Source organism: Cyprinodon variegatus, unplaced genomic scaffold (genome assembly GCF_000732505.1).
Source record: "Cyprinodon variegatus isolate N-32 unplaced genomic scaffold, C_variegatus-1.0 Scaffold753, whole genome shotgun sequence".
Lineage (NCBI taxonomy): Eukaryota > Metazoa > Chordata > Actinopteri > Cyprinodontiformes > Cyprinodontidae > Cyprinodon > Cyprinodon variegatus.
The window spans coordinates 147,171-160,797 of NW_015151206.1; the positions used below are offsets into that span (position 1 = coordinate 147,171).

At 39.6% G+C, this 13,627-nt stretch overlaps 1 protein-coding gene across 1 annotated transcript in view; it reads left to right on the top strand.

The window, feature by feature from the left end:
- Positions 1–13,627, top strand: part of tep1 (telomerase-associated protein 1) — a 59,093-nt gene that overhangs the window by 34,438 nt on the left and 11,028 nt on the right. The window contains exons 36-48 of the mRNA XM_015395697.1: positions 712–836; positions 939–1,038; positions 4,040–4,195; positions 4,493–4,705; positions 4,860–4,916; positions 5,134–5,266; positions 6,862–7,113; positions 8,748–8,899; positions 9,042–9,149; positions 10,236–10,340; positions 11,398–11,527; positions 11,608–11,693; positions 11,843–11,963. Of these exons, the coding sequence (XP_015251183.1) occupies positions 712–836; positions 939–1,038; positions 4,040–4,195; positions 4,493–4,705; positions 4,860–4,916; positions 5,134–5,266; positions 6,862–7,113; positions 8,748–8,899; positions 9,042–9,149; positions 10,236–10,340; positions 11,398–11,527; positions 11,608–11,693; positions 11,843–11,963 (1,738 nt within the window). The remainder of the gene's footprint in view (positions 1–711; positions 837–938; positions 1,039–4,039; positions 4,196–4,492; positions 4,706–4,859; positions 4,917–5,133; positions 5,267–6,861; positions 7,114–8,747; positions 8,900–9,041; positions 9,150–10,235; positions 10,341–11,397; positions 11,528–11,607; positions 11,694–11,842; positions 11,964–13,627) is intronic.

Here is a 13,627-nt window from a genome sequence, read left to right on the forward strand (position 1 = left end):
GAAGCAGATTATTTCTAATTTGGTTTTGAAATAGACAGTGCTCATAAACCACATTGCCAGGTTGGAGCAGTGGAAAATTCCAGTTTTTATCACCTCAGACAGCTTGTAGAGATGAAGCCCATTCTTTTAAAACAGCAATTAAGTTCTTAATTCAAACTCGACTTGGTTACTGTAATGCTCTCTACATCAGTCAGAATTCATTTTAAGATTCTTTTATTTAAGTTTACATGATCTTGCCCCACCTTACCTGGCTGATCAGCTGCTCCTCTTGTACAGAGGTCAAAACTTAAAGGTATAGTGGAGGATTTTTATGAATTAAAAAAATAAAAAAATTGAACATGCACAACCCTGTACCCGCTCCCGAGAGGGAACGCCTATTAAAAGGTTGCAAGAGCCCATTTCTCCTCTTTAACCACCTGTTTAAAAGTTGCTGTTTGCATCGCTCATACAAGCTTACTTTCCAAAGAGACTCACCACCGTTAAGTGAAAATGGGGACGAGCACGTAGGACGGCCTTACGTAAACATATCACCAGAATGATTGACAATTGCTGCCAGGTTTTTATCAGCTGCAATCCTAAAACTAGCTTTTGGCACAAGAGAGCAAATGCTTTTGGTTGGGAGGTATTAAAAAGATAAATAAAAAATTTGATTTTTCATCTAATTTCATATAGGCTTTAACTATTGTATAAGGATGTCCTCTTGTTGAACAGGAAGTAAAGTCACTGGTGAGCAGCTGTGACGGCATCTCCAGCTGTGTCTTCCTAAACGATGCGCAGCTCGCTTCCACCTCCTTCGATGGACGGATAGAAGTGTGGGACATGCAGAACGGATGCAGGTGGGAGGAGACCTGAGCCAGTTACAGAAGCAGCATCAAGTTCACCTCAGTCATTTAGCTTTTTAGTGATGTGTTGTGAAGTGACACGTCCTCTGTCTGCAGGACGGCTTTGATTGAAGGCCACACTAATACAATAACAGCGAGTGACATCACCCCGGACAGGAAACACCTCGCAACTGTGTCCCTTGATCACACACTTAAGGTTGGTCCTTTATTGTCTTGACAGAAAACAAGTCATTTTCACTAATATACAATCATAGGCTGTCTGGAATAGTCTGGAATTTGATTGTAGTGTTTTCTAAGTCTGGAAAAGCTTTTTATATATATTTCTAAAAAGATTTTAGTGAAATATTAATATTTAGCTACTTACATATTCGCTGTTATCCAAATAATGCATCTTTTCCTTGGTTTGTTCTTCTGTCCTACTTCCTTGTTTTCTTTACTTTCTTGCTTGTGCACTTTTTTACTTCCTTACATGTTTTTTTCCAGTCTTTATACCTTGTGTCCTTTAATCCTTGTCGCTGATTATTCCTCCATTTTTCCTCATGGTCCTCCATTCTGACTTTCATTTCTCCCATGTCTTTGTTCTTCTGTTCTGTCATTTTTTTCCTTTTCCTTATATTCATCCTTCCTATCTTCCTTATCTCTTCCATGCCTTCCTTTATTTTATCCTCACTTTAAACCTTGTAAACCACCTTATCTCCTCCCTTCTGTCGTTTCTTTCTTCCCTATTTCCTCCTCTTTCGTCCATCCATCCTTCCTTCGCTATGTCCTTCTTTTCCTCCAGTCTGTGTTTTCAGGCAAGGACGTGTAAAAAGTTGTCTGGAAAAGTATGAATTTTTTTCTTTACAAAAAACATTGTGGGGAACCATGTTAGAAAAGTAAAAGGGAGAAAATACATTTTAAAAGAAAATAAGAAATATTCAGAACATTGGTTTCACTCAATGTGGAGTCAAAGAAATACGAACACTATCTTGCCAAAAGTATTTGCTCATCCATCCAAATAATGCTTTTTACAGCTTTTTTGTGTATCTCTGCTTCTGTCTCCTTGAACCCCAGTCGGCCTCAGCAGATGGCCGCTCACACTGAGTCTGGTTCTGCTGGAGGTTTCTTCCTGTTAAAAGGGAGTTTTTCCTCTCCACTGTCACTACAAGCATGCTTAGTGTGAGGGATTGCCTTCGAGTCAATGAGTCGATGCAATCAACTGGTTTTTCTTACGTAGAAAACTTTGAATCAGTTTTACTGTATGATCTAGAGAGAACTGTAAAGTGACTTGAGATGAAGACAGCACCTTGAGAACGGTGTTGTGAATTGGCGCTTTATAAATAAACTGAATTGAATTGAATCAATTAAAATCAGGTGTTCAAATCATTTCTATGGTCACTATTTCTACAAACATCTGTGAAATAATGAGTCACCCTCAGGAGGTCACCTGTGCAACAAGTCTAGTTTTAAAATGACCTCACTCATTAATGTTTCACCCTCCACAGTTAAAGTGGAGATAGTTGGGACTGACAGCTCAGCTCAACCACACAGTCATAATAAACAGGCAGCATGAATGCAGAGATCATCACCTTTCTGTAGAGTCAATCGCTACAGACCTCCACACTTCATTCAGCCTTCAAATGACCGCCAGACAGTTTGGCAGTGGAGTAAACCCCGCTTCCTCATCTGATAATCAGATCAATGGGTGGTTGCTAGGACAACAGTGCTTTTCTGAAGGCATCACGTAAAGTGTCAAGTTTCGTGGAGGATCCAAAACTTGATACTTAAGGATCTGAAACTTGATACTCCGACACACAAATCTGATTTTTGCCTCCAATCTGACAGAAAATTGTGTCGCATGAGGCTCTGTCATGGTAAAGTATTCTTTACCCATGATAGGAGTTCAGGAGGACAGAATATGGATAAAGTAGTGATCCACTTTGAACCTCACAAAAACAATGATGGACAGAAAGCACAGTTTATCAATGTCCTCGAGGAAAAAAAAAAAAAAACCTCAGGAGAAAAAAATGGCTATAGTAAAATAGTGATCCTCCTTGAGCCTCATAGAAAACAAAAGAGTGGCAGATAGAGCAGGTAAGTGCAACATATCTCTCTCTTTATGAAAAAGGAAGGAAAACTCCGATAAACTTCCCAGATCTTTCTCTGAGAATCACCTCTCTGCCTCAGTCAGCATATAAATCATCCCAGAGTATTTATTGCTCGGTTTTTCTTTACTTTAGACGTAGATCTCATTATGTTTTTAATACAGGAACATTCCCTATCTGTTCTGTTTGAGACGCTGCACAGACTCATTCAGTGGGGCTTTGCTTTATAGCTGGGCCTGTGTTTTTTTGTTGTTGTTTTTTTTGTTGTTGTTTTTTTGATGATAACGTTTCATAATCTGTCCAAGTCAAATGTGGGAAATTGTTTTAAATTTCCTTGTAGCACAGAAACAGAAGTGAAAAAAATCTGTGCAGATCTGCCCACCCTGCCTAGTCTATAAGCAGTCAGTGTGGCATGGAAAAAAATTGAATTTTGGATTAAAAAGTTATATACAACCAGTGTTTTCAGGTCTTTGTGTTTCAGGAGCTTAGCCACGCTCCTTAGCTCCCCATAAAGGAGCTCTGAATTCTTCAACACATAAGGAGGTTTTGGAAATTCTTCCAACTTTGTGGAGACGATTTGGGCCACTACATGGATGGCAGTCTGGTGTAGAGAAACCTTTGAGGTGAATTAGAGCAGAGACTGGGACCAGATCTTCTCATCCAACATCAGTGACCTCATAAATTCGTTTCTGGAAGAATCCTCAAAATGTCCCCTAAACTAGCTCCTAAACCTTGTAAATAGACTTTCCTGAAGCTGTTATAGGTGCAAAGGGTGAACCAATGTTATATTGAGCCCAATAGATTAAGAACAGAGTTTATATTCATTATTTTCAAAGAGATTTAAAATGGTAAATGTCAGTTTTCCATGCATTTGCCCTAACAGAGATTATTAAACCAAATTAAGAAAAGTTTGACTTCCTTAAGTCAAAGTGGATGGGATATATTCAGAATAAACATGTTTTTTGTTGTCTTTTTTAACCAAAATAACAGTTTTTATAAAAACAAAAGGGGCGCCAATGTAGCAAATATTCTGTTTATTCACAAATTAGGGTCATAGTCTGTCAATAACATTTTTTATTTTCTGAATCAAACCAAACCTTTTCTGTTTCTCAGGTGTGGGCTGCCGCTAAAGCTAACGAGGTAGCCTCTCTGCCCAGCACCAGCCCTCTGAACTGTGTGACCTTTGACCCTGAGGGTTACCTGCTTGCTGCAGGATGCTGGGATGGAAGCATCATCGTGTGGAACTGGTTACAGAATCACATACAAGCTGTACGTTTTACTGCTGAAAGCGATTAGAGGGCAGAGTTGTTTTGATCTTTTATGGTTAAATATTTGGATTTTTAGACAAACTGACTTGTGAATATTTCCAGCTGAAATAATATTTCTAAAGGGGGCATAGGGTGGAAATAAATAAATGATTGTCTTCTAGATCTGGATGCTGGAACAGTATGTCAAAAAAATGTATAAATCTTAAAAAGTTCTGTAGAAAATAATAGTGAAGGTTAAAAAGCCGCGTTCTTTCTCCACATATTTCCACATATTTAAAAGTAGCATTTTCCTCCTCAGTCTCTGTGCGGCCACCGGCGATCTGTGCGCAGCCTCTCCTTCTCCCCCTCTTCCTCCATGCTCTGCTCCGGCTCCATGTCCGGAGAGGTGAGGGTGTGGTCGACGTCCACCTCCACCTGTGTGGGATGCTTTCAGGCTCACTGCGGAACCACTGAGAAGCTCACATTCCTGGAGGAAGGATCCATGCTGCTGAGCGCAGGCTCCGATCACACGGTCAGTCGATTCAATTATTTGTGGTGTTTTGTACTAAATTAGCTTCATAAACCTTTAATGAAATTGTTTCAAATATGTATTTTAGACATACTTTTGTCTGTGTAACAAAAAACGGCATAGAAACATTGAAAGTCTCCCTATGTTTGTGAAACAGCTCCAGCTCTGGTCAGGAGGACTTGGACGATCAGTCGCTTCTTTAAAAAGTGATGAAGTAAGCTCCTATTTCTACATAAATAATGACTTTCCAGATTCGTTACTTAAAGCTATCCATAACTATTATATTTCATGTGGGGTGCACTTGTTTACTTACCAAACAGATCATGAATAACTAACCAGTAATGCATTACTTAGTCTTATTTTCACAAATAGATCAGGATTGTAGCGCTTTCCTGTGCTCTCTTTAAAATATTATCATTTGTTTTTCTTAGTGTGAGTTTGAGCCACCTCAGAAGAAGAAAAAGCTAACCTCTGAGGCAGCTGCTCTCTGCGTGGCGATTGATGGAGACTATGCCGCCGTTGGTTACCACGGAGACGGCATCAAACTCTTCAGGGTTGATTCAGGTATGTTTTAGAGACACATGGAGAAAAAAATCTGTAAACAGGACTTATTTAGATTAAACAGACATGAATGCTTTTCTTTTCACAAAAGAGTAAAAGAATCTAACACATGGATGAAGCAACAAAACAAGGTTCGGCTGCTACTTCCTAGCATAGAAAGTTCTCATGGATAAGATTTGTTGCTTTTTTCTTTTAACTGACTGCATTTTATTTTACATAGCCTCAATTTACAAATTAATCACTGTAACCTACAAAACAGATTTGTTTTACCTGTTGATATATATCCAGTGACTCAGTCTGATCATATACAGCGCAACTGGAATGTATTCCTAGTGCTGCATTTTTTTTTCTAATTTTAGCTTTGTTAAAACAGTATTACAAATAGTATTGATTAACTTATTAACTCAAAATTCTCCATACAGTGGCTCCTCGTGGCAATGTGAAAAAATGTTTATAGAGCTCTACATCTCACTCTAAATCAATACCCCTTTCTCATTGGTTTAAACCCGGTAACAGTCAGCATTCAGTGGCTTTGGGAGCAGCTCACTGACGTGTCTCTAATCGGGTCAAACGACTCGGCAAGCGACCAGGGTTTAAATCGCCTCGGCTCTGATCAACATGATGTGGGAACAACAGAGCCGTGGTTGACCTGCTAAATTACGTGACACCATTGAACGCAGCGTACAGACGTCAACACACCAGTTGCTTCTGATCTAACGAGATGAAACAACTGCTTATAGGTGATAAAGCTGGTGCAGCTCTCGTGAGAGTGGGAAGAGTGAAACAATGTCCCCACCAATTATTGGTGAGGACATGTCCCCTCCAGGTCATGGTTGGTGGGGACATGTCCACCCCAGTCCTTCAGATAGTTACGCCTGGGGGTTAGACCCAGCTTTTTTTGCCAGTGGGAACCAAATGACGATTGTTAGCGTGTCCAAAAACACGCGGAAACCCACTATAGTTGGAAAGAGGCTTTAGATTAAAAATGTAGGACCTTGGCTGAACTGAGACTATAAGCTGACAGGAGTTTATCGACTGTCAATTTATGCAAACGGAGCATCAGAAAGTCTAGTCTGCGTACTTCTTGCCCTTAAAGAATGGAAATTATCCAACTTATTCAGGTTTCTTTTTATTTCTTATTTTCCTGCTCTTGCCCCTCGCTCTGGTAATAATGCACTAACGAATTCCAGTAAGCCTCCATTTAAAAATGACTAGCAGGGGATGATGGCAAATTTCAAACACCAAAGAAATCCTTTGAGCAGATATTTATTAATAATGTCTCGTCAAATCTAAACATTTGTTTAAAAAAACAAATATTTGTCACTATAGTTTTACATTCCTAATTTAAACAATTTACTTCAGTTTTTAAACGGGTTAATTTTTTTCTGATTTCTTCTCAAAAGCTAAAAATGCTATGTGGTTTTGTTTATAATACAGTTTAGTCAATTTCAGCTCATACTGTAAAATGTCTCGTTCAACTTAAAACTTTGTTGAAATAAAAATAAGGAGAAATAAACCTTTGAAAATCTGCACTTTTAATATTTATTTAGAAAATCAGTTCTGTTATAACCATTAAATACATCTTCTTGTCTCGGTAGGAGAGAAGATGTGGGTATCTGCAGATCTCAGTGCCTCAGTACATTGCCTGCTGTGGGTTCACCTGGACCCAGAGCAGAGCAAGCCGGAGCTGCTGCTTTCAGGAGGAAGCGACAAATGTTTGAGGCTGTGGAGGAAAACCGAAGGAGAAGAGGGAATGCTTGAAGGCCTGATACACCTGAAAACATTTGGGGTGCAAAAAGAAAGCATCCTGGCAGTGGAGCAAAACTCCACTGTTTTGGCTACAGCTTCAGGTAAGAGTCACTCGTAAAGTTCTTCCTTTTAGGAAGTACTGATTAAACTTCTTTACTCAAGTAAAAGTAACAAAGTACAGGCTTGTAAATTTACTTAAAGTATAAAAGTAAAAGTAGAAACCACTTTTTTCATGCCGTTGCCTACATTTTAGATGGATGTCTGCCAATAGGACTAGATCTCCGTTGTGTTCATTTTCAATCATCTCGTCGTCCATGCTACTATGCTAACGCCACCGCCACCAAGCTGCAATGATTTGCCGCGAATGAATACCGCCAAATCTGTCGATTCATCTTGTAGTGGTGCGTCAAATGCAACGTAGATTCCCATCCAATTAGATTGAATTTGGTATTGATGACGTGAAAAATAACAACGGTAACTCCATTGAAATGATTCAAAACTAAAGTAACGAGACAATTTTTTAAAATGTAAGGAGTAGAAAGTACAGATATTTGTGTAAAAATGTAAGGAGTAGAAGTAAAAAGTCGCCATAAAAATAAGTAGTAAAGTAAAGTAAAAATATTAGAAAAATCTACTTGAGTACAGTAACAAAGTATTTGTACTCTGAAAAATACCAAGTAGCACTAAATTGTTGACTTAGAAACAATGCTGTCAAGGAACGCTATGGACAGCGGAAACATGCAAGAAGAGGAGAGTTTAGTGTCGGAGGTCGTGGATGAGTCTCCTCCATGATACATTTTTTATTTAGAGGAGGAAAACGCGGACAAAGTTTTTGTGGAAGAGGACGCCAGGGCGGCAGAAGCTTGGTTTGGTGTAGAAGGCTTCCAGCCGTACATGTTTGAGCCCTTGCCTCGCAACGCTGCCAGTTCTGTTAGCAGATGACTGTTAGCAGATGACTGTTAGCAGATGACCGTTAGCAGATGATTGGCCAAATTTAGGTGTGCAAGTTGACGTATAACTAACTAGCCTGCATAAGATATTGGAAAAAACCCACAGATTTATATACATGTTTAAGCCAAAATTATTTTACATTCAAATATGACTTCCCTATGACTTTAAGGACAGTTTTCTTTATTAACTTTAAAAAAATGCTGGTCTTCATGAAGACATGCATGGCTCTTGTGGATTAAAAAGCCTTGTTGAACTGGACCTTATGACCAAACTAAACATTTGAGAAAACATTGGGAATACACACTCTTTGTTTAGAGAGCCACATTAAAACCATCAGACAACAGAAAATACAGTTTGTACATGTTTTAATGTATAACACTAGTCAGAATACATTTGTAAAACCAAGATAAGACTTTATCTAGTGTCCCATGTGTAGTAAATTCTGTAAGTATGTTTTATGAAAAAGCCTTTTAATGTTTGTGTAAAACAAAAAAGATATCTTAACAGACTGGCTATTAATCAATACTATACATAAAGACAGTGGTTCCCAAAGTGTGGGGCGCGCCCCCTAGGGGGGGCGCAATGCCATTGCAGGGGGGGCGCGGGAAGCGGTATGGATGAATGAAGAAAAGCGGTTGTTTGGGGGGTAGGGGCGTGGACATTTTATTGTAGTCCAAAGGGGGGCCCAGAAGAAAATCTTTGGGAACCACTGCATAAAGAACAGACAATAAAAACCGAACTGTTCACTTTAATAACCATTTTTTATTTTCTCAATCAAAAACAGATGATTTCACCATCGCTCTGTGGCCTTTGAAGGACCTAACCGAGAACTCCTCCATTAAAGTATCAGCTGTGCTGAGAGGACACCAAGGAGGAGTCACCTGCATGGCTTTCAGCCCTGATGGTTCTCAGCTCCTTTCAGGTGGAAAAGATAAGGTACCTTCTTCAGCTCAGATAATTTACAGACCTTTTTTTTTTTTCATAAATAGTCCAACTCACACATTACTGACCTCCTACTTCTGTTGATTGAGGTTTAAAAGCTATATTTCTGTTCTGATGAGGCCTGTGTTTGTTTCAGGCTTTAATGTTGTGGAATCCCGACCCTTTTCAAGCGGCTCTTCTGAAATCCTTCCCTCACTGTCACCGAGACTGGATCACCGACTGTGCCTGGACCCCCGACTGCACTGTGAGTTCTCATTTTTCTCTATGTTAAATATATTACCAACTTATGATTGTGTAAACACTTTAATCCTATTGGGTGTTTTTATGGTGCTTTTTAAATAAGTTGCAAATGATCAATCATCAAACAATACCTAAAGTGGTTTACAGAAGTATGTATTGTCCTTTTAGAATTTGTATTTTAACCAGTTAAATTACAGTTTGGCTGTATTGTTCATTTAGAGGCTACACTGAATACAAAAAACAAAATACTAAATAAAAACTGGATCTTAAAAATACAAATTATTATACAAATTCAAATGCAGAGAGTGAATTTCCCCATTGTGGGATAATAAAGGGATTTACAAGTATTCACATTTACATAAATATAAATAAAGCTTGCAATGCTTTAATTCTCATGGTAATAAAAAATAATTAAATGCCAGCTGGAAACAAATGTCTGTATAAATAGAAATCTAGTGGATTTTGAATCCTTGATGGCAGCAATTCATCTATAACAAGCATGTGGTGGCAATGGAGAAGATTGGAGGAAATATCCATAGGAGCAACACTGAGAAAGATCCTATTGGCATTTAGGGCTGAGATGTTCAGGAAGCAGACAGATAAATCACAGCAGAACTGGAGCAGTAGGGATTTCTATAGGAAACAAAAAACACAACAAAAGGGCAATTTAAACCTCTGTTAATTAATCCTGTTCTAAAAAAAAGAATAAACCTAAATGCCGAAGCAGTGAATCAGGAAAACTTTGCATAGTGCAGAGAATTGGAGAAATTAAATCTCCTTTTCTGGCATACAATGTAACAAAACCGGGGTAAAACATGTGAAAATGGTGCGATGCTGGTGGTGCAGGGGTTAAGTGCACGATCAATGAACAGAAAGAACTGAAAGAAGGCTTAGTTCTTGATGCGGCCATCACAGGTTTGAGTCCCAGTTTCTCCTTTATCATTTCCCATCTCCTACTATTGAAAAATGATAAATATAACGGCCACTAGAGCCTAAAAATTCCTGAAAATAATCAACCCTCTAAAATATTCTGAACTTGTTCAATGAACCTCCCTACACAGAGTAATTTCTTCTTTATGTTTTCTTCCAGATAAGCTCATCAAATGATGGGAGGCTTTGTTTTTGGGACTTAGAAACAGGTTCCTGTCTCAGAGAAATCTCCTGGAGGAACCCACTTTCCTCAGTCTGCTGTGTGGTGAGAAAGTTATGACTCTTAGTTCATACTCTGTGTTTTTGCTTTCCTCAAATAGATGTTTCTCAAGTTGACTTAATTCAGTTAATCTAGATTGCACCAGTTCACCATAAACATAGAGCAAGTCAGCTAAATATATTGAGATCTTTCTTATAATTCAATGTGCTTATAATGTAATGCACTTTAATAGAGTCAGTCTAGTTACATTACATGGTGGACAGAACACGTTTCTTCTAAAGCTCACTAGCAAAAACTAGAAAAAACAGGTCCCCAGTACTTTCTATATGATAAAGATAAGAAGGTTACCCAACGTTAATAGCAGCAATATCCCCTCCAGGGGCTCTACCAATGAAAGGGACACGGCTAATGACAGTCGCTCTTAGCCTGAAGTGCTTTCTATAAAAAAAAAGCTGATTTAATGGTAGCCATAACTCTTGGATAACCTTATTTGGAAGAAAAGGGTTGAACTGTGAACAATCTTAATGGCAGCCGAAGTACTAAATATTTAAACTTAGAATCATTGAGTCCTGGGTAGTTTCTTTGGGAGCAACAGCTCTGTTAATAGAACCATCCATGAATGGAAAAGGCTAAGAACAGAATCACTGAACAAAGTCTACCTTCTATGGGAGAGAAAACAAGGAACATACAAGAGAAATATCCAGCTAAGTAGACCAGGTGTACCTTTAATGTAAAGAGAATGAAGAGAGGCAAAGCATGAATAGCAGCAATAAATGATGCATAAAGGGAAAGCAGCAAGATACGATGATGAGAGTAGTCTTTATAGCAGCCTACAAATATTTAACTACAGAAATAATCTAAGAAAACCTACAGAAAACCTCAACAACTCTAGATACAGGCTTAAAGACAGTCTTAATCCTTGTTTTTCACATAAACTTGTAACTTGCTGGAGGGATGAAAGCAGAGGGCTGGTTCCTCGGAACTGAATCTTGATTTTTCTTCTGTTCTGCTTTTAGAAATGCAGGGAACATGGAGTAAAATCATATTTAAAGTGATTCTAGTAAACATTTATTCAGATAAGTGTTGGTGTTTCTGTGATCAGGGGCCGCATGTAATCGCTGGCTGCTCAGAGGGGACGCTGCATGTTTGGAAGTGGCATGACAAAACTGAAATCTGCCACATATCTGCTCACAAGGAAAAGATAAACTACTGCCGCCCCGTCCCAAACACAGGTATTAAAACCTAATCTCAGTTTATGTTTTTATTCTAATCTGAAAGGGGAAATAACAGAAAGTTGAAATGTTGTCCTTAGTCCCGGAGAAGGAAACCAAACCAGAGGAGCTGACAGTTTTCACTGCATCTGATGACGGCTCCGTCCAGCTCTGGAAACCTTTGCAGGTATCCCACTTGAGATCAAATCAACTAATTTCATTAGATTCTACTTAATGTCCACGCAGCTTTCATCTGCAGCATTTACTCTTCCCTTACAGAATTAATTATACATTTCCTCAGGTTTGACCTAAGGATTAATAAAGTTCTTCTTTCAGGTTGAGCACTTACACGCCTTCCTGGGTCACAGTGGTGCCGTTCATGGAGTGGCTCAAAAAGGAGGAGTCCCAGAGTTTCTGACTGTGTCTGAAGATGGTTCACTGAGATGCTGGAAAACAGGTAAAACAATTCCAGAGACGCCTACCTGTGACCTAAAACAGTGTTCTCAATCCTGGTGTTCAAGAACCACTGTCCTGCAAAGTTTAAAGGTATAGAGGACGATCTTTTATTTCCAGATGGATCATCTAAATAAGTGGTCCTTCTAATTGTCAATCATTCTGGTGATATGTTTACGTAAGGCCCTCCTGCCTGCTCGTCCTGTTAGCCATCTTTTTCTTGCATGCACACTTTCAGGTGTATATCTGTGGTGAGCTACGGTTTCAGACAGTCACTGAAACTCACCTTTCTCACCATGGTTCTTTGAAAATGGCTGAGGGTCATAAGAGAAAAAGTGTCTACAAAGTGTATGAAAAGAAAAGAAAGGCCTCAGAAGAGGCAGATATATATCAAGGAATGCTTTGGGTGGAGAGTTCTCCTCGCAAACTGTGACAGCGGCCCGCTGCCAATACCCGACAGCGGAGACTAATAACAAAGATGGTGCAGGCAGCACCGTGCGGAGGGGGAGGAGTTATGTGACCAACAGGGAGCAAAAAGCAGTGATCATCTGTCCGAATGGTCAGTTAACTGAGTTCGCTATAAAGTTCACTATATTGTGGGATTTAGGGGTTAAGGCTGATTTATACTTATAAACTAGGTCCCCGCCCCTTCTGCAGACACTCTGCTGTACCTCTACCAAATCGTAGGTGACCACAGACAGTGACGCAGACAGGAGGCTTCTCATTGGTCAAATGGAAATCTGCCCTACCCTATTCGTATTTCCTGTTTGGTGCCTCACTGGTTTGTTTTGTTTGTATGACCACCACTGCGGAAAACGACTCGTGAAGATGGACCAGCTAGATGAGCGAGGTACGCGAGAACGCTGGGACCCACCTGGATCCCGCTCGTTTTCGCCCTCGTGTCTCTCCTTTGTCGGGAAAACTTGCCCCAACTTCCTCACCACCTCAGCCGTATCTAGACCCACAGCTAGTTCCTGATTATCCCTCTTGCATTGTGTTGTGGAATAACATAGCGCAGACCATGCTTTAATATTGGGTGTAAATCAAGCTTACTACTGCAGGGAGTATAAACAGCGCTTTGGGGAGGACAATCGGACACAGTAAGCTTGTATGAGCTATGCTAACAGCAACTGTTAAACAAAGTGTGCACGAGGAGAAATGGGCTCGTGCACGCTCTCACATGTGGAGAGGGCAGGTCTTTCAAAAAATGTGCGAAAACCCTCCACAAAACCCTTAAGGTGACTCCTTGGTTCCACACACCAGACTTGCATAAGGTGATGATTAAAAGGGTTCTGCAGTACTTGATGGCTGCTGAGAAGCTCATACAATCATTTGAAACAGCTGTGCTACAACAGAGAGACGTCTAAAACTTGGAGAGCAGTGGAACTTGAGGACCAGGGTTGAGAACCACTGATCTAAAACTTTGGGATAAAGTAACTGTCAATAAAAAGGATACATAGGTGTCCATATTTGTAAATGTTAGTCAAATATGTAAATAAGTTTGGGGTTTGTATTTGTTTTTATTGTTTTCAACTTCTACATTCATGTGACATTCAGACGCAGAGGCGTGCACAGCCATTTTGGGGGGCAGGTGCTCAGGAGGGGGGGAGGGCACTTTTTAGCGCACGTGCAACACTTAATTATAAAAAAAAATAAACGCATGTTGAA